Source organism: Vipera ursinii, assembly GCF_947247035.1.
Source record: "Vipera ursinii genome assembly, chromosome: 11".
In the NCBI taxonomy this organism is placed as follows: domain Eukaryota; kingdom Metazoa; phylum Chordata; class Lepidosauria; order Squamata; family Viperidae; genus Vipera; species Vipera ursinii.
In genome coordinates, this window is record NC_139524.1 from 18497384 (window position 1) to 18519086 (window position 21703).

The window sequence follows — 21703 nt, forward strand, 5'->3', positions numbered from 1 at the left end:
CCACCAATATTGGAGGAAGCACATATATGCTGAGCTGCAGCTCCCAACATCTTCTGCTATATTGGACGAAGATGTTGGGATTCCATTGCAACATCTGGAATGCAACTGGTTCCAGGTATACAATATGGATATATCATCCTTACCCATACTGTGCCTTAGCAAACCTCTGAAAGAATTCAAGAAATCCAAATCAAAACCAATGGTTCAAGAGAGACAGAACAACAATAAATTATATCCCCTTGAGGTGTACATTATATATATTACATCCCCTTGATGTTCCTTTGTCATCAACAGGTAATCCTTCCTTCTATCTGAACTGTATCAGAAACCACTCTGATACAGGGTTGCAAGGAAGGACCAAAAGAAGGAAGTGTACAGATCAAAAAAGTCAGAATGTTGCAATCCAGCTCGCTATAGGAAATAGGTTTTTTTTTTATTATTTCAAGTTTTCATAAAAATCCGTAATTATTGAAATCAAAAGTTACAGAGGAAGTAGGTAACTTTTTTTTAATGGTTTGTTGTTTTGAATTTCTGTTTTCAGTTTGCTGCTGTCTTTTAAGATCGACACAGGAGTTCATCAGAGTTATGTCCTACAAACAGGGGAAGTTCTGGAGACATCAGCAGAACATTTTCACAAAGGAGGACAAGGAGGAGAAGGAAGTGATGCGGGATTGTTGGGAGAGAAGGAGGGGGATGGGAGAGCTGACTGGAGAAGAGAGATTGGCATTTGTGTTGACTGTTTGTGGTCACCGTCATCATCGTTTGATAAAAAGAACGCTGCCCGTCCTTAGTTTTGCCTTTGTCCTCTGGTTCTCCGTCCTTAGATCATTTTCATGTTGAACTTGCGTGGCGGATCAGCAGCGGAACTGATGCCTGCATCGGATTTCCGTGGGACATACTCGATCTCAATGTTGTGCTTGGTGTTACCTTTGCCTCTGCTCCAGAGGAAGAGGAGCACCAGGCAGAACAGCACAACTCCCAGGAAGGAGATGAAGCCCATGGTGGTGGCAATGATGAGGGTCTTGATGTCAAAAGGGAAAGGCACGGTGGCACGCGTGCTGTTGGCATCGCTCTCGTTTGGCTGGTTGGAGATGAAAGCGAAGGTCTTATTGGGTTGGTGGGGCCAGTCGGGGGAATAACTCCGGACGTGCAGGTGGGCCAGCATGGTGTCGTTGCCTCCAGCGTTGCTGGCAATGCATAGGTAGGTGCCGTTGTCCTGAATCTGGGCGTAGCGCACCTCCAGAGTGCCATCGGGGAAGACAGTGAGCCGTCCATTGGTTTTGGTTGAAATGAGGTGCTTCCTGGGTGACAGCCACATGATGACTGGAGCTGGGTCTCCATCTGCACGGCAGATGAACTGCACGGTGTGGCCCTCATCCACAAAGATCTGCTGGGGCTTGCGGTCCCGTATCCGTGACCGGCGGCAAATGAAGTAGTTTGGCAAGAGCGCCTCAGAAAAATCCTTGAACTGTTTCCCCTGGACAAATTCAGGAGTTGCACAGGTGGGTTGCCGCTTACTGAAGTTTAGCCTCCAGCGACGTCGGAAGATCCAGAGAAGTCGGCAGTCACAGGCCAAGGGATTGTTATCTATGATAAGGGTTTCCAGATTCCCCACAGAGTGGAAGGCTGATTCTTCCAGTGTGTTCAGCAGATTGCCGGAAACGTTCAAGATCCGCAAGTAGTTCAGGCCCCGAAAGGCGTATGGTTCCACCACGGCGAGTTGACCCCCAACCAGCTGGATCTCCTGAAGCCTGAGTAGGTCATGAAGCATGGAGCCTTCGATGCTGACAATGGGGTTGTAGGACAGGTTCAGAAACTTGAGATAGACCAGGTGCCTCAAGGAGACGTAAGGTATTGATGTCAGGTTGCAGTGGGTGATGGACAGAGATGTCAGGTTGAGTCCATACAGGCAGTTGGATGTCATGGTATCTAGATATGGCCAATGTGAAATCTCCAGGATCTTAAGTCGATACAGCCTCTTAAAGGAGTAATCCCTGATAGCGTTAATATTCAGGTGGCGCAACTGTAACACAATTAAGCCATGCAAGTGAGAAAGGGCTTCCGTAGGGATGGAGGTCAAATTGCATTTCTCCAAGGTCAGATGTTCTAAGCTGTTGAGGCCACTAAAAGCCCGGTGGGAAATATAGACAAGATCATTGTCCCCAACCTCCAAAGACTTGAGGTTGTACAAGTCCTGGAACATATAATCCAGAAGAATCACAATTTTGTTCTCACTAATGTCCAACTTGGTAAGGTTGCTGAGTCCCGTAAACACCCCAAGGGGGATAAGTTTGAGCCGGTTGCTCCTGAGACCCAGAGTCCTGAGGTTGAAGAGGTTGTTGAAAGCCCCGGGCTCAATGCCACTGATAATATTCTCATTTAACTCCAACTCCTCCAGGTGAGGAAAGTTGACAAACTCATCCTGGTTCAGAGTCTTGATGCGGTTTTTCCCCAAATCCAAGAGCTTGGTCTCGGTGGGGATGCCCTCAGGAACGGTCATGTATCGCTTTCGGTGGCAAGTCACTGAGCGTTCCTGGGCAGAGCAGTCACAGCGGGGTGGGCAACCCGTGGCAGAGCCTGAGAGGATGGATCCCAACATCAAGATGAGAATTGGCTGCCAACAGGCCAAGATTGGGCAATACATGCTCCACTTCCCCGCCACCATCCTATCTTTTACCTGCAGAGGAGACAGGAGAGAAGGGAGAGAACAGAGTTAAAAACCAAGGGCATCTGATTCTCATAACCGTTTACAACCATTTGTTTAGTGACTGTTTGAAGACAACAGCCTTGAAAAAAGGGACTTGCAACCTGTTGGTTAGACACCCAGCTTGGCAGGGAGGAGGGATCAGGCACAGGGTCACTGCACAACTGCAAAAAAGGCTAACTTCTTTGGAGAATTATTATTATTATTATTATTATTATTATTATTATTATTATTATTATTATTATTATTATTATTATTATTATTATTATTATCTTATTTCACTCAAAATGAAAACAAATTTAATATTTGTCCTGACTTGGCCCATACCTGTGTTCCAACCCTGTGCACTGGTTACCAGTATTCAGCAACATCATATTGCCCCACATTAGAAGACGACAAATTCTCGCTGGGCTATGGTCAAGGATCTGAACAAGGCCCTCCCTATTCACCAGGATAACATGCATCCCGTCACAAGATTGAAATCCCGTAGGCCAGCATGGAAAACAGCTGTTTATTTAACCTCTACTCAGTTTAACCCTGTGAATGCCCGGAGAGTTACCTTCTTGCAGCCTGACCATTAGCGATCCCTCTAGGAAACCACCTAGTTTTAATCTTCCTCACTCTATCTGGACGAAACTGTTAAAAGAGTTTTACAGTTTTCCAGCGCAAAAATAAGCCCCCCAAATAAGCACACATTCAAAATGAGCAGGAGGCATAGTTTAGAAAAACTTTATCTATAAAATATATATAAACATGATACGTAGTTTCATTCAGTTCTTGGCAACGTGGTAGAGTACTACAACAACAACTAAGTCAGGAGATCAGGACACAGGGAGAGACTGAGATATACCCAAACCTAGGCTGGATCACATGCCTCACAGAGCCAATACTGTGTCTTAATCACAAACAGTTCTCATTGCCTGGTTTGTTGCTATGGCTATTCCAGTTCATAAAATTTCTTAGACAGTGACACTCCTCCCTTTATGACTGCAATAGACACAAAACCAAATAATTTAACACTCTTCCCATGGTGTACTCCACCCAATGGCTTGGTCACTGCATCTGCCAGATTGTCATCTGAAGAACAATGAAGCAAGCGAATTAGTTTACTTTGGATGGCTTCTCTGACATTACAATACTGAATGTCCACACGCTTGCTTCTACTTTTCACTCTGTCACCTGTTGCCATTTTAATGCAAGCAGCGTTATCTTCAAATACTGTTACAGCTTCTTTAACTTCTGTACTTAAATCCTTGAACATTAGTGATCCCTCTATCAAACCACCTGGTTTTAGTCTGCCTCACCCTATCTGGACAAAACTAGATGCGATACTGGAAGAAGGGCCACTGCCCTATATCAGTGGGGATGGAAAGATTCCCCTTGTTGTGATTATTGTGCTGATATGCAAACTATTAAACATACTGTGTGAGACTGCCCATGACGCGTGTTCTCTAGTTCCCTAGAACAGGAGTCCACAACCAATCCATGGACCGGCACTGGACTGTAGCATGGCAGCAACCGGGCCATGCAAACAAGCAAAGCCCCATCTGCGGGATGCAGACAGCACAAAAAAAAAACCCTTGCCTTCTCCATGGAACTGGTCCCTGGTGCCCAAAAGGTTGGGGGCTGCTGCCCTAGAAGATCTGCATGAAGCAACACCGGAGGCCATATCTTGGATAGGTGTACTGGACCTCCAATTACGAAGCCCCTGCTGTAGCCCCGCAGAAGTTTTGCATATAATTACGTGAATTGTGTGTGTGTTCACTTCTCTTGTCATGTTTTCATTATGCACTGAATAATATGAGGTTGAGAGACTGCTTATGTTCTCTGAGAAACCCTGTTCAGGGAGCCTGTTGTGTCTGGTATATCAATTTATCTGGCAGAAGTGATGGCTTTGTCAAGGCTTGCAATCGTAAGAAAAGCTCCTTCGCCTTATCAGAGGGATGCTAACACGTGATGCCCTAAGACTTCTGGGGCCTCCATGTTTTATGTTGCTCAAGCTGTTACAAAGGATTGCGTTGTGTTGATATTGCCTATTGTCCCGATTCTGATCTGCGGCCCCATGAGCCATGTTTATCTCTCTTGTGATGTACATGCTCAGCATTCGCTGTGGCTATTCCTTTTTCTATGGCTGTGGATGGGCAGAAGCGGCACGTTCGTGTTTGAGGTTTGGAGATTGCCGAACGCTATTTATGGCTCTTGAATATGTACATTGCTTTCATGGCATCTGTTTAGATTCCCCCCCCCATTCGACAGAGATATATGGTTCCTGCTTCAGTTTCTGCAGGAGACACGGTCCTGACGGTACCAAAGTACCAGCAAGACAATGATGTTCACAGAGAAAACTCTTGAGTTGGAGGTGCTTCATGATGAAATGTCAACACATGACATGGTCATAGTCCTCTTAAACAATATAAGAATATAGGCAGTGACTGGCTGGATTCAATTCTTCACCCACCCCTAAGATCATTGCTCTTATTAAATCAAGTAAAGGTACATGCTCTCTTCTCCACTGAGTAGTAATGGTGCTATCAAATATCCCTGCAAATGATAACTTGATAGGTTATCCCAAATGATAAGAGCATTGATAACATCCCTCTGAGCTGATATCTTACTAGGTTTTAATTCTCTCCAATAAGATCTGGAAAGCCACTGCCTCTTATCTACCTTACATATCCGAAGAATCAGAGAAGGGGAAAAAACGGGTTTCACAAACATCTTTTTACTCTTGTTATACTCATTTAGATCTGTCATCCTGCTGATAAGGAGATGTTGTTTTTGCAAGTGCAAGGGGAAAAAAAGAGACTAAAGGCCTTTTCCTTTTAGGAGAGAGGGAAAGGAGAGGGAAGAAACACAGTCTCAGACAGGTTAATAAACTTCCTAATGATTCTGAGTAAGAACGGTGTAGTAGATACTAGTCTAGAATCTTTTACAGCCTGACAAGTAGAAGGGAGCATCAATTGTAATCTGTTGCTTTTTGGTACGTCTCTGTGTGCAGAGTTTTAGACCACACACGTATAGCACTTATGGCGTCCTCTTGCTAAGAATGATCTTTGTTATTTCCCTTAGGAATCCCATCTACTGTAGTCTCTGTGTTGTTGAGGGAGACACTTGAAACAAAGAAAGAGAGGAAGTAGAAACATCACTTGCCAAGCAAAATAGAGCCATCAAGGTTACCAAGGAGCGTAAAGGGTCTCATTAAGATGAAGATGAAAGCTCATTATATTGAAGAGAACTTCAACAGAGGTTGGAATGAAATGTTTCACGGACAGCTTCTTGATGAAGAGCTAATCTTCCAACACAGGAAGAGGAAGAGTGTACTTGCTAGAACAAGATCTTTGCTTTTAGATGATTCATTCAAAGGGATAATGAATTCCCAGAGTGGACTTCATTTCATTTGAACATCGGAGGAACATAGTTCTGATTTACGCAAAGAAAAGAAGAAAAAAACACACAACTACTCTTAATGCAGGAGAGGCCTTCTCCCCACCCCGGTTCTCCTCTGCAACACAGGAGCTGAGCAAGCTTGAACTGTTGGGTTGCATCAGAAGACATCAGCAGGGAAGGTTCTGCCAGCTTAACTCCACCAAATGTCCTATTGACCACTCCCCACCCAAACTGCTGTCCAGTCAGGCAGCCTCGGGGTGACTGGTGATCTAGCCAAGCTCCTTATCCTATTATCAACATCTTTTCTTGATCTACCTACTGAGGATGGAGAGATTGTTGGGTCTATTCCATTTGGATTCCAGTTCAAAGCTCTGGAGAGACCAGGAGTGTCTAAATGACAACTGTGTGGACCTCTTTAGGAAAAAGGTACAGTAGAAAATCCATAGATGCAAATTGACACAATCCCAACATACACCTATGGGTTATATAACCTGCCATTTGGTCTCTTCCTACTTTGATGCGATAACCACGATGACTTTTGTCTCTCCTTCCGATAGTGGCCAGCAATTTCTTTTCTGTCTTCTCTTCAATATGCAGAAGCTGTTCCCTTTCTCTCCTTCCTTCTCAATCTTAATTTCCCAAAGCTGAACAGATTCGTTTCTTTCTGCCTGCTCTTCATGTCTTCCAGATGCTTTATTGTTGGTACTGCTCTTCCCTGATAAGTTCAGTGTTATTAATATATTTGAATATATTTATCCTCAGAAAGCCCTTGGCTTGGAGAGAATGTCCACTAACTCATTTTCTTTTATTATCCTGGGCTTCATTTATTTGGCAATGCGCAAAAACAACATCTCAATACATTTAGATAATGAGATGTTGATGATAAAGAGGGGGACAGTTTGCAAAAGCTGGTGTCTGCAAGAAGCAGGTGGCCCAAACTGCAGTGGAGGTGACCAAGACAGGCTGGGAACTATGTTCTTCTGGGTTCAACTTCTCCAACCTTGCTTGTACCAAACTAATAGGTCAAAAAAGAGCATTACTCTCAAGATGCTGTGAGTGGGACACCTTCCTATCTTACTCATTTCTGCCCTCAGACCAGAGGGCTATTTGTAGTTAATTTGTCTTATCCAGAAACTTCAAGTACTTTCCCTCCGAGGAAGGTTGGGGATGCCAACTTCCTCAGAGGGGGTAAACCTATTTTCCAAAGCACCAAAGACAGGACAGGAAGAAAGCAAGAGAAGGAATGAAAAGAAGGTCTGAACTCCGTGCCTCCAAGCCATCGTCATTATTACCATCAAAAGACCCACCCATCAAGTTATAACCAATAATTGTTTCTAACTATGCACGCATGTGTGCACACAAACTACCTGTAAAGGTAAAGGTAAAGGTTCCCCCGCACATGCGTGCTAGTCGTTTTCGACTCTAGGGGCCGGTGCTCATCTCCGTTTCAAAGCTGAAGAGCCAGCGCTTGTCCAAGGACGTCTCCATGGTCATGTTGGCCGGCATGACTAGATGCCAAAGGGCACGGAACACTGTTACCTTCCCACCGGAGTGGTCCCTATTTTTCTACTTGCATTTTTACATGCTTTCGAACTGCTAGGTTGGCAGAAGCTGGGACGAGTAACAGGCGCTCACTCTGCTACGCGGCACTTGGGATTCGACCCGCCAAACTGCCGACCTTCTGATCGACAAGCTCAGCATCCCAACCCACTGAGCCACCGTGTCCCTCAAAAACTACCTGTAAACATAAATAAAAAGTGGTGGTACACTTCCATGTTCTGGCAACAGAAAAGAATTTTTATAGCACAGGGTTGAAATGTGGGGTCCTTGGTTGCTCTCTCTGAAGTTGGTTGTGGGTTTTTTTTGCAGATGTTTCATTACCCAACTAGGTAACATCATAAGATGTTTCATTACCCAACTAGATTATTATCAGATGTTTCATTACCCAACTAGGTGACATCATCAGTTTTGGGTAATGAAACATCTCCAATAAAACCAAGCTCAGAGAGCACCAAGGACCCCACAGTTCAACCCTGAAGTACAAATATGTTCTTCTGTTGATAATCAGGTCATCAGATGTTTCATTATCCAAGTAGGTAACATCACCGGTGCATTCACAATGTTACCTTCTTGGGTAATCTGCAAAAAAACAAACAAAAAAACCAACAACCCATAAATTCAGAGAGCACCAAGGGCCCTGGATAACAAGGTCCTTCACCCACCAGGGAACATCAGATTCTAACACTGGAGTAATGATATGATATTACATAGGGAGACTGCTTGCCTGTCTACCAAACTATCTTCAAATTTATATGGCTGCCCATCTCTCCAATTGAACTCTGGATGACAAATGGAATGAAAAGCATAATCAACCTATAATCCCCCAAATAATGCCCCCAAACAAGTCAAACCCCCTCAAAAAATCTCAGAAAATACACAATGAGCCCATCTCCACCCTGGTGTTTTATTTATTTATTTATTTTATTGAATTTGTATACCGCCCTCTTCCCGTAGGACTCAGGGCGGTTTACAGGGCAGTTAAAACCATGAAATACAAAAAATTAAAATCAATTAAAACAATTAAATTAAATTCAAGCCCCAAGGGTAAATCTAAAACCCAGTTAAATTAACAACCCCAGTCTGGACCAAACAGATCAAAGAGCCAAGTTTCCTGTAACACCCAACATTGTGGACAATCCTAACACCAGTATTAAAAGAAATGGTTCTTGTGCTACTTCAAAGATCTGGCTTGTGAGTTTTGCTAGAGAAATAGGTTTGAGTGCAGATTGTTATGAACCAGCCGAGCTTCCTAGAAGGGTGACTCTGAATCCCCCAGGGCACTCTGGCCATGGTTGATGGCAAAACTGAAAATTAATCTCTGCATCTCCATTTTGGAATACCAATAATGGCCCTCAGGTCTGAACTTTCTGGTGCAAATGCTTGTGGTTATCCCAGCTAAATTAAATTTGATTGAACATAGCTATGTTTTGGAGATAAAGACTCCAGGTTTACAAATAAATATTTAATATCTGTTCCTGCTGCTTCGAGAGCCCTCCGGCTCGGCGCTAAGAATTCTTCCAGTTATCTGCAAAGCAGCAAAACAAAAAGAGAAAAGGCTTTTATTTCCAAAAAAAAGAGAGAGAAAAATATTTAAGCCTCTGCTTTCCACACACCATTTATTTGAAGGCTGTGAGGACACCACCGACTTAACTTGCTTACTGAATTAAGCTATTTTCAACAGACCCACATCAAAAGGATATTGCTAGGAATCCCTGTTAAAGCTGGTTTTCAGTATGGAATGTCTGCTAAATGGACCAGGGACATTTGGAAATCTAGGAGCCGTCAAAGATGTTTTCTCAAAATGTCTATCTGTAGAGTGGCGGTGGTATGGGTGGAAGGCTGCTGAGATGTCTTTTACAATCCCACATTTATTTCCTTCCTTCCTTCCTTCCTTCCTTCCTTCCTTCCTTCCTTCCTTCCTTCCTTCCTTCCTTCCTTCCTTCCTTCCTTCCTCTTCTTTCTTTCTTTCTTTCTTTCTTTCTTTCTTTCTTTCTTTCTTTCTTTCTTTCATTCTTTCTTCCTTCCTTCCTTCCTTCCTTCCATCCTTTCTCTTCTTTCTTTCTTTCTTTCTTTCTTTCTTTCTTTCTTTCTTTCTTTCTTTCTTTCTTTCTTTCTTTCTTTCTTTCTTTCTTTCCTTCCTCCTTCCTTCCTTCTCTCCCTCCCTTCCCACACCAATGTTTTTTTTTCCACCTTCCTCCACCAGTAACGTTTTCTCATGCACCTCATGTACACAGCCCTAGATTTTGTGCCGAGTTTCAAAAGCGATGGGCAAGACAGCTAGGGAAGGCTGTGGTGAAGAGAGAGATCCTAAATATGAGGAAGGGAGCAGGACAAGAGGAATAAATCAGTTTTATGTTGAGGAAAGAGCACAATGTTCTGAGATAATGTCCTCCCTGCCTTTTGATCTTCTCCATATCTGCCAGACCAAAGCAGCTTTTTCACTGCAGTGCAGAAGGGCTCTCGTTGCTACGCTGCTTTCTATCATGAGCAAAATGAGTTGGAGAAAGAGTTGTTTTTTTAAAAAAAAAAGAAAACTAAAATTCTTCCAGGTTGCAAAAGGTAGAGAGGGCTGAGGAAGCTGTAGAATCATCTCCCAGGAGAAACTCTGGCAGTTTCATCACTTGAGGCAAGTGGTCTCAAAACTAGGTTAGATAAAACACAGGAGGAGAGTGATCTAAAATGGGAACTGGGGGGAGGGAGGAAATATCTTGCCTACACAGAGATTGGCTTGAAGCCCAAGCTGGCAAGTGGGTTGAGAAAGATGGGATCTGTGGTCCAACACATTCGGAGGCACCCAATTGTGGACAGCTGCCTGTATGTATGACCTGATGGTTGATACTGATAGTACGTGCATGCTGTCATGTCAAATCTCTTTTCCTGGAGTCCTTGGTGCTCTCTGAACCTGGTTGCTAAGCTAGCACTGATGATATTACCTAGTCTGGTCATGAAATATCTGCAAGAAAACAACCAAGTTCAGAGACCACCAAGGACCCCACAGCCCTCCTCCTCCTCCTCCTCCTCCTCTACTCTGCAAACCCCGTTCCCTTCTAGTACTGATGAGGTTAGCGAGTTTGGTCATGAAACATCTGCAAGGAAACAATCAAGCTCACCCCTGAGCTACAAATATTCTCTTCTAGCAAACATGTTTCCAGATCCTTTGTAGAAAGTAGATATTTGCAACTGGGCAAGAGTGGGCATCTTTTGTGCACAGAATGTGCCAATTTAAACTCCAGTCCAAGATTTCAGATTGCCACGTATTTCTGATTTCAGGTTTGGAATCTTTCTCCATGGAAGTTTAATCTAGATCTTTACATTGGCTCAAGGGCACCACGAGACAGGTTCTCAAAGATGGAGAGCTAGCAAAAGGGTGACCTTGCTTGGGCCTCCCCATCCATCGATCCCATCATGCTTGCCAATACGGAACCAAACCCCAGAAACAAAACATCCACCCAACCCACACAAACCTCAACAAGACTCCATTAAAACATTCACGGTGAAAGCAAGCCAGAGTCGGCGTGACAGCTACCACTGTCTGAGTAAGAAGCCCGTTATGAGACTTAAGAATTGCTTTCCATTAGTTATGTTTAATTTAGAGTGGGAAGGAATCTAGGAGAGAGATTTGCATTCTCGTGACATATCTCCCCAATAACCACTAATTAATGTGATGCCGCTTAAATTATGCAAAGGGATGAAGTTGCATCACTCTTTCTGAAACTCTGGAGGGGTACTGAAAAAATAATTAGGCAAGGATGGCGCTGAATTTCTAGCTGAGCCTTCCATGTTGCTGAGTAAGTTTGAATAGAATAGAATAGAATAGAATAGAATAGAATAGAATAGAATAGAATAGAATAGAATAGAATAGAATAGAATAGAATAGAATAGAATAGAATAATAGAATAGAATAGAATAGAATATGGGATGGAATAGAATATGGAATGGAATGGAATAGAAAGAATAGATAGAATAGAAAATATGGATTGGAATGGAATGGAATAGAATAGAATAGAATAGAAAATAGAGAATAGAATAGAATAGAATAGAATAGAATAGAATAGAATAGAATAGAATAGAAAATAGAAAATAGAAAATAGAGAGTGGAATAGAATAGAATAGAATAGAATAGAATAGAAGCTGGAAGGGACCTTGGAGGTCTTCTAGTCCAGCCCCTACTCAAGCAAGAGAACCTATACTGTCTCAGACAGGTGAATGTCCAGTCTCTTCTTAAAAATCTCCAGTGATGGAGCATTCACAACTCCTGGAGGCAAGCTGTTCCCCTGGTTAATTGTCCTCACTGTCAGGAAGTTTCTCCTTAATTCCAGGTTGCTTCTCTCCTTGATCAGTTTCCAACCGTTGTTTCTCGTCCTTCCCTCTGGTGCTCTGGTGAACAACCCGGCCCCCTCTGCCTTTTGGCAGCCCCTCATATACTGGAACACTGCTATCATGTCTGAACACAGCCGAGATACGTTTTTAGATTACAGATAGTCCTCGACGTACGAGAGTTTGTTTAGTGACCATTCAAAGTTACAATGGCATTAAAGAAGTGACTTAAAGACCATTTTTCACACTAATGACCGTTGCAAAATCCCCGTGATCACGCTTGCCGACTGGTTCCTATTTATGATGATGGCAGCTTTCAGATCTGGAGGGTGGAGTTTTCACCCCTTTCTGCTGTGCTAGAGAAAGGAAGCAAGGTTGTCTTGCCAAACCCACGTTGCTACAATCTCACAGGACCAATTACTGAATGCACAAAACGTGTTAAGCCATTTTTTTTATAAAAAAAACCCTGGTTTGTGGAGGATGAGACACCGAGGCCTGGTTCACACAAGGTACTAAGCTACAGACATTGCTTTGCAAACTAGGTGGGTGAGTTCATACGAACGGGGCAACTCACCGCAGCCAACTCATCATGGCCAACTTGCCATGGGACAACCCGCCCCAGGACAATTCGACCATTCAATTTAATTATTTAAAGTAGTGCTAACATTATTTTAGTTGTTGTCATTCATGTTTCCTCCCCCCCCCCCGCATCCTTTCTTTAACGATTCTGTTCCACCATTTCTTTGATATGAGTGGAACTCTCCTCTCGTGACAAACTGTCCTAGACCCAAGTTCACAAAGCATGCTAAGCCCACAATCAAACAAGCCATGTTTGGGGTTTGCCAGCTGCGTGAACCCCATCATTATTTCAGAAGCAATCTTTCCGGTCATCTGAATCGATCCACAGTTTGAGGTAGGCACTCCCACGACCCAATCCAGGATGGCTGATGATCCAGCACGGAGAGCAAACCAGCATCCAGAGCACTGTTGAAAGACTCCGGTTGTTAGAAGCTTGTTCAGCCAGAATCTATTTTCCTAAAGTTCCCTCTGACTATTTCTAGCCTCACCACAGGGGATAACAGAGAACCTTTTCTGCTCCTAGGCCAATCCTTCAATTATTTAAAGGCAACCATCACATCGGCTCATGAAATCTTCTTTTCTCCAGACGAAATACACTCAGCTTCCCCATCCAAATGAATTTCTGACTTTCTTTCTATCTTGATTGCCCAGTTTGGGGCTTGATGCAAAAAAGGCAGCAATTTGGAGCTCTGGGTCTGAAGGTGACACGGCTGAGGCTGTGGACAAGAGTTTGAAAAAGTAGAGTCAATGCTTTTCCCCCTTTCCTCTCCGTTCTCTTCTTCTGTTTTCCCTGAAAGCTGGATTCCCATCATTGCCTCTGCTTCTGCGAGGATCCACCTAATCATTAAAAAAAAATGGCCCCGGGGAATATCTAGAGAAAAAGGAGGGGAAGAACGCCAGAACTGGGAAGGAATGAGATGACAAGAGTCAAATATGATGATGATGATGATGATGATGGTAGCTTTTCCGCCTCTGTTGTTATTTCCACAGATGTCACTTTTCGGCCGAGTTGCTCTTCACATTATTGATTGCTCTATCCATATTTGCTGTTATTGTTCCATTCGGCAATAAAATAGATGGGAGAAAAACAGACTCTATTCGGACGCATTAGCTTCTGTTCATCCTTGGCACACACGGCAGCTGAGGGATAAACACCGAATGGAAAAGAGACAAATGTTGCAGCCTTGGACTTAAATGAAGGTTTGCAGGTCCACGACCGATTTGTTAATTTGGAGAAGAAATATTTCTACCATCCATCATTTGTCCTCCCCTCTGGCAATGCTGAAAACAGATCCATGCCTCCTGGGTTCATACAATAAGATAAGCCAGTGTTTCTCAACCTGGGCAGTTTGAAGATGCGTGGACTTCAACTCCCAGAATTCCCCAACCAGCCTTGCTTATTATGGAATTCTGGGAGTTGAAGTCCACGCATTTTCAAGTTGGCCAGGTTGAGAAACACTGCTATTAAACCCTAAGCAGGGTTAATCAACAATTAGTGGCTGTGTTTACGTAACCTGCTAAACCCATGTTACCCCAAATACTGGCTTAACATGATGGTTTGGGTGTTAAGACAACAGCAAAACTTTTCTGATAGGCTGAACCACAAGCCATCAACCCTAATCTCAGGGTAAAATCTTAGCTGCTATATAAGCTCAACCAAGCAGCCCCAGATCCTTCTGGGTAGTCCTTGGTTTACGGCTGGCTGCTTAGTGACCATCCAAAGTTATGATCCCAAAAGCTCAGTTGTGGTTGTTACAGGCTGACTTGTAACTCCAAATCTCACCATTTCTGAATTGGCTGAATGAAGCTTAAGGCTGCTGTTACTATGAGGCAGAATGCAACAGCCAAGCCTAGGAGAAGTTTTTGTATTTCTTGAAGGGGTAGCAAATCTATTGTTTAATACATTATTTTTCTGGGAGTTCAAAGCCCAGGATGGGGAGAGAAGGCCTGGGAAGGTCACCTATCAAGTAATCTTGGGCTGGCCTTGACAATTTCGTTTAGCTCTGGACTCTTTCAGTTCTATCATGAATCATGTCTGTTTCTTCTTTTGCGCCTCTGGGATCAGCATTCAGCAGAACAGAGTGGTACGTGAGAAGGATAAAAATCCTTTAATACTCATCTCTTCCCCCCCCCTCACCTTTCATTGATTGCTTTGGACGATGTGAGCAGACACGCAGCCAAGTTGCCTTTCCATTTAGGAATGTCCGCTATACATGTTTTAATTTTGTTGATTGCATCTTTTAAAAATGCTTTGCTGCCGCCCCAATCATGGTCTCTCCTCCCGGTTCTGCTTCGAATCTCCAAGCAATGGTTCAAGTATGGGTGGGTTTCCTGGGTCAGGTTAAACCAGTCACTGGAATCCAACATGGGCATCCGAGCACCAATAAAACTACATCTGTGGGGTCCTTGGTGCTCTCTGAGCTTGGTTGTTTTCATGCAGACGTTTCATGACCCAACAAGGTAACATCATCAGTGCTAGAAGGAAATGGAGAAGGAGGAGAAAGAGGAAGAAAAGGAGAAGGAGAAGAGGAGGAGGAGGATTGTGGGGTCCATGGTGCTGAGCTTGGTTGTTTTCATGCAGATGTTTCATGACCAAACAAGGTAACATCATCAGTGCTAGAAGGGAGTGGGGTTTGCAGAAGAGAAGGAGGAGGAGGAGAAGGGGGTGAAGAGGAAGAGGATGATGATGACTGTGGGGTCCTTGGTGCTCTCTGAGCTTGGTTATTTTCTTGCAGACATTTCATTACCCAACTAGGTAATGTTACCCATGTTAGAGAGGAGCGGACTTTTAGTCTTTGTTTATATACAGGTAGCTTGCTTGCAGAGCAAAACCATAAATCACAAGTTCTTTTTTCCTCTCTTCATTTTTATGCACAAAATCCATAAGAGGTTTCCAGTCATCAATAAATGTAGATGGCACCTTTTCTCTAATCAAAGAAGTTAATCAATTCCGTCAAGATCTGTCAATTTCACCAACCATTCCTGCATAGTGAATGGTGTCAAATCTGTCCATCTCGGGACATATAATAATCTCGCCGCAGTAATTATCTATTAAAAAGAGCCTGATCAGTGCTGGGCTTTGTCTAGCTGAGCCCTTGGCTGCAACATCCAAACCATCACAGCTTGACGGAGAGAAGACCATGTCAAAATACTTCCTTGCTTTGGCCTGAGAAGTGATTCCCCATTGGAGAGCAATCGAGTGAAGGTGCTGGTTATGAAAGGAACAGTAATTACATGACAGAGAAAGTGGATGTTTTGCATATTGACGAAAGTGGGGGTGTGGGGAGGGAGGGAGAAATCCTGAAGAACTGAATGGAGAGAGCCATTCAAAATAAAAAGGGAGAAGAACCAGGTGGCTTTTACTCGGCCCGAAGAACTAAAAGTTGGTAGGATGGACCACATCACTGAAAACAGGATGGACTACAGGTAGTCCATGACTTATGACAATTTCTGTGGCTCAGGGATGCAACAACAACAACAGAGTTGGAAGGGACCTTAGAGATCTTCTAGTCCAACCCCCTGCTCAAGCAGGAGACCATATACCATTTCAGACAAACGGTTGTCCAATCTCTCTTAAAAACCTCCAGTGTTGGAGCACTCACAGCTTCTGGAGACAGTTTGTTCCACTGCCATAAAGTCATAAAGTGAATCACACTCAATTTTTGCCACAGTCATTAAATAAATCCAGCTTCCTCCATTGGCTCCATATCTATCTATATCTATTTATATCTCTGTCTTTATCATACATATATATATGTGTGTAAAGGGTATGGCTGACTGATGAAAACTAATAAGTTTGAAATGCATATCAGTCTCCCTTAATTCTTTGTTAGCAATTTAAAATTTACACAAATATGAGCTGTCACCGGTGTGACTACTGCCTGTCGATGGCCTTCAGGTTAGGCTGACACAGGAAATAAAGATTTGTCCCATGTTTGGGGCCTAGCAAGGTAATCTAAAAATAGTTAACAAGCATTTCACACACACACACACACACACACACACACACACACACACACACACAAATATATATATATATATGAATGGAAGATAAGACAGACAGACAGGTAGATGACAGATAGAGTTATAGAGATAAATAGATAGATAGATATAGATGATAGATAGATGGAATACACACACACACACACACACACACACGAATGAATGAATGAATGAATGAATGAATGAATGAATGAATGAATGAATGAGATTTTTTAAAACATGACCTTCAGCTTGTAGCTGAATTAGCACAATCCGGAGCCTCAGCTGAGCCCCGCCCGCTTCTCTCTTTCTGCCAACAGTGAGCGTAAATCTGCTTTTCTCTCGAAAGCCACCAGGGAAGCTAATGAGGAAAACACAGCAGGGCGACCGACCGGGGATGAAAAAGAGATGAACAGAGAGGAAAGGGCCACGGGAGAATACGAATCAGGGGGAGGAAGAAGAAGAAGGAAAAAGAGAGACATCTTTTGCAAATATCTCTCTGCAAATGTGGTCAAATGTCTTTAAAGGTCAAATTTACAATACCCAGGAGTGCAGGCAGGGTGGATATAGAGTTATCAACCCACAGGAGGGAGAGTTGTGAATTAGCACCGCTTCGAATGTAGAACTCCAAGGTTTAAGATTGAAATCCTCAGCCACGTCGGTTCCTTCTCACTTGGCGGGCTGGTAGCCCTGTTCCAAAAAATCTTGTTTGGGACCAGGTGAAAAACAAACCTTGATTTTTTCCCCCTTCCCCTTCCCTGACAAGTCATTTAAATGAGACAGAGCTAACAGGATGACTCTGTGCTCATACATATAATCCTCTTCTTCTCTGGCTTTCAAATCAGGATGTGTTAAGGCAGATTGGAAGTGGTGGTGTTGGTGGGTCTTCTCAAAAGTCCCTTATGGTTTTGGAGAAGCATTTGATTTGTTATTTTACTGTATTCTATTTTGAATTGATCACATACATCCAACCATGAGCGTTCCTGGGTTTTTAAGAAGGCAAGGTGATCCCACCTCCTCGAATCAGGCACTGGGCTCCTGGACAACTGAATGGGGTTGACTTCTGAGTAGATGCCAAGAAATACATGGAGCAATCTTACAAGAAGTCAGACCAACGTGAACCTTGGTGATGGGGTCCTTGGTGCTTGCTAAGCTTGGTTGTTTTCTTGCAGATGTTTCCTTACCAAACTAGGGAACATCATCAGTGCTAGAAGGGGGTGGGCTTTGCTCCTTTCTTAGCACTGGTGATGTTCCCTGGTTTGATAATGAAACATCTGCAAGAAAACCACCAAGCTCAGAGAGCACCAAGGATCCCACAGTCCTCCTCCTCCTCCTCTCCTTTCTTTCTCCTTTCCGTACTGATGACGTTCCCTAGCTGGGTCATGAAATGTCTTCATGGAAACCACCAAGATCACAGAGCTTCAAGGACACCACAGTTCAACCCCGAGCTATAAATATTCTCTTCTAGCAGTACATCAGTTAGCCAAGATTCAGACGGAATCTTCTTAAGCCACATCTGGAGATGTCAAAATGGGATATATTAAAATAATGACTCCCGTTGGTTTTTCTATTTTTGATCGAATGCTTTTTAACTCCTCACTTAGTGAGCTTCATTCAGAAAGATAAAAAGAAATCCTGATGAGTTTCATTTCAGGGCCTTTATGCATTTAAGATTGCAGCTTTGAAAGTCTTAAACAACATCTGCTGGAGTCCTTGGCGCTTTACAGTTGCTCATTAACATAGTTACATTTGTAATGTGCTAATATCATTAATATTTTAACTGCCGCTCTTTGATCGTGCTTATTGATTTGCTCTATAACTTCCTTTCTTAGTTTTGTCCTTTTGTACTTTCCTAGTTCTTCTTCTGTTTGCTTACCGTAAGCCACAATGATTTAACAGAAAAGCAGAATGTAAATATTTAAAGTAAAATAAATGAAACAGCTGAACGGGGCAAACATAGTTGAGGAGCAGTTTGTGTGCAGAGAAGATATTTCCATATCTTAACATGGAATATGGGGCAGAGAGGAAGGGAAGCAAGTCAGAAATTTTTAAGCAACAACATTCCTGGAACTGTGAACTAAAAAGCACCAAGCATTTACAGCAATGATTCTCAACTTTGGCAACTTGAAGCTGTTGTATCCAAGGTGCCTTTTCAAAAGGCAACCGGACTTTGTTTTTCCTTGGAGACGTTTCACTTCCCATCCAAGAAGCTCCTTCAGTTTTGAAGAACAGAAGAAGCTTTTTGGATGAGAAGTGAAACATCTTCAAAGAAAAAAAAGGAAGGCCCAGTTGCCTCTTGGAAAAGCACTTTTGGGACTACCATGACTGAGAATCTCTATAGACATTGAAGCTGTGTGGACTTCAACTCCCAGAATTCCCCAGCCACCCAAAGATAGAAAAACCAATGGGAATCATGTTTTAATACATTCAATTTTGACATTTCCAGATGTGGTTTGAAAAAGTTCCAGTCTGAACCTCAGCTAAGCGATGTCCATGTTGGTCTGACATACTGGCTGGGGAATTCTGGGAGCTGAAGTCTCCCCAATTTCCGAGCGGCCAAGGTTGAGAATCGCTGATCTACAGTATATCCAAGGTGGGATGCCTTTCCCTCCCCCCCACCAAATATTGGATACGTTCTTACAAAACCCCCACATCCACGACCAAGTTATCATGTAGAAGGTGATCAAAATCTGAATTCAATGTCCTTTGCAGAGGAAATGAAATCAAATGGAGATGTTGTCCTTGGTGTTGCTAAGAGATATGACTTTATATGGATTAGAGGGAAAAGATGGATGGTCTTTCTGACTTTTTTCTCTGCTATCAGCGTGGACCAATAAGCTGCTTCAAAATGAAACTCCATCCTTCCTTGTCAGTGATATATAGAGCTTTGTGTATTCTGCAGGTACTAAAGAGAAAGCAGTGGCTGTTCTGGCATTTATTAGCATTTATTCAATTATCCAGGTCAGGAAGGCAATTAACGCTCACCTGACTTGTCACATCAATTGTTCATCTATCCATCCATCTTTAGAGAGCCAGACCTCACTCTGGAGGCAGCCAAGGGCAAAGATTGGGCTGAGACCAACTCAGGAATGGAGGGAGGGGGAGAAGGAGGCTGAAACTGGGGTCTTTCTTACCAGGAAAGTCATGCTTCAAGAGAAGCCACTGGTGTTCACCGGTGCTTGGGATGGAGGCATCATGAGAGCCAATGGAACTGATTAAGCACTTATCAACATTCCTGCAGAAAGGATGCTGAATGCTTTGCCCGCTTCAGTTTCTCTACTTCATCATGAGATCTTGACTTCAGCCTTCTTGCATGAGATCTGGCAAGTTCCTGGAAGGAGACTGGTCATCTCATGAAGTTTGGGAGTGGTTGGGAAAGGAATTCCAGGGTACTTCTTGAGACTGAATGACCACAACACCAGAAAATGTGTTGAAGGTTAAGAAACCCAATCCAAATGGTAATAAAGAAATCTCAAGAGAGCCTTTTCCAAAGAAGAAAACCCAGTTGGGTGGGGTCTTATGGGTCAACTCATCTGACCCATAAAACGTTGAGCCAGTTTTGCTCTCTCTCCGTGGCCCTTCTCATTTCCTGGATCGGTGTCACGAAAGATGGACATCCCTTCTGAGGTCTCCCCTTCGGATTGAATGGATAGATGGGAAGCCAAGGAGGTTGCAGATGAAGATCACACAGTAAGGATGGATGGGACAATTCCTAATCATGCCCAGTCCTTCTCATAATTCAGAGGAACATGTGAAGGGAGGGTAATTCTTCTGGAAGACCATCAGAGCTGGGAGTCTATGGAGATCCTCAGTCATCCAGGTCATGATTGTCCCATAGATTTTTTTCAGGAGGCAACTGGGCTTTCTTTTTTCCCCTTGAAGACACTTTGCTTCTCAGCCAAGAAGCTTCTTCAGCTCTGAAGAAGCTTCTTGATTGGGAAGACTAAAACTTCCAATTATGGCCATAAGCCAAGGATTACCTGTATTAGTAGATTTAAATCCCTCTTTTATTTTCTGCATCTGAAGGTGGTGGGCATCAATATTTCTCAACCTGGGAATGAGAAGTGAGCAGTGCCAGGAGCGCCTAGAGATTTTTCTTTTTGTAGCTATGACAAGTGGCACTTGTTGACTAAGCTCCCCCAAAGAGCTGCAGCTGGAAATTTATAAATAAATTTAGACTTTCAGAAAAGAATGATTTCTGAAGCTGAAAAATCGCAAACCTACCACTTGAAGATCACACAATATACAGCTTTAGTAACATCCTGTATTGGGGGAAAATTGCAGCACACAACGCTTAAGTTTGCCTCTATTTATAAGCGTTGCTCTAAAGGTTAAACAAATCTTATCATTTCTTGCAGTAACAGTTATCTCTAGAACCTTTATTCTTAGCCAAGGGAAAACTTTCACTGAAATTGGGAAGCGAAACTTGAGGAATTTAGAGCATTCCCATAAGCTATAGGATGGGGGTCCCCAACCTTACCGGCTTTGTAGACTGGCAGCACGGGTGGGGGAGAGACAATAGTTCCATGTGAGTGGCAGGCATATGGAGCTGCACACACATGCTTGCCTGCTGCTTGCATGGCCTGGTTCTGAACGGGCTGTTTTGGCCCAGGGGCTGGGGACCCCTGCACTAGGATATCTGAAACTGCCTGCCAACAGGCATAAGGTGAGCTGGTCTTCATGACATCTCCTGAAATATCTCCTAATCATTCCCCAAATCTGTAGGGTGATTACAGAGAATTAGGGAGAAGCCAACCTGACCATCTTCTAAATATCTCTCCTTGATTAGATTCCTTCCAATGCTCATCAAGGAGAGAAGCAATCTAGAACTAAGGAGAAATTTCCTGACAGGGAGAACATCACTGGAAAGGCTTGCCTTTGGAAGTTGTGGGTGCTCCATCACTGGGGAACCACTTTTGAGAAAAGATTGGACATCCACTTGTCTTAAAGGGTAGAGGGTCTCCTGCTTGAGCAGGGGGTTGGACTAGATGACCTCCAAGGTCCCTTCCAACTCTGCTATTCTATCTTGTCTCCCAGGTTAAGTAATGTTTCAGTCCTTTTTTTTCCTTTTCCTTTTGTGCTTATATAACAGCTCTTGCCTGTTTCTCTCAAGGTCATCATCTCTGCAGTGATGGACTACGGGATTCAACTAGTGTGACCCTTCATTTATTGCTT

At 43.3% G+C, this 21703-nt stretch overlaps 1 protein-coding gene across 1 annotated transcript in view; it reads right to left on the reverse strand.

The window, feature by feature from the left end:
- Positions 1-441: 441 nt before the first annotated feature.
- The window catches only part of LINGO1 (leucine rich repeat and Ig domain containing 1), a 204108-nt gene continuing 182846 nt past the window's right edge, over positions 442-21703 (reverse strand). The window contains exon 4 of the mRNA XM_083370976.1: positions 442-2677. Coding sequence (XP_083227102.1) covers positions 821-2665 — 1845 coding nt within the window. The 5' untranslated portion in view covers positions 2666-2677 and the 3' untranslated portion in view covers positions 442-820. The remainder of the gene's footprint in view (positions 2678-21703) is intronic.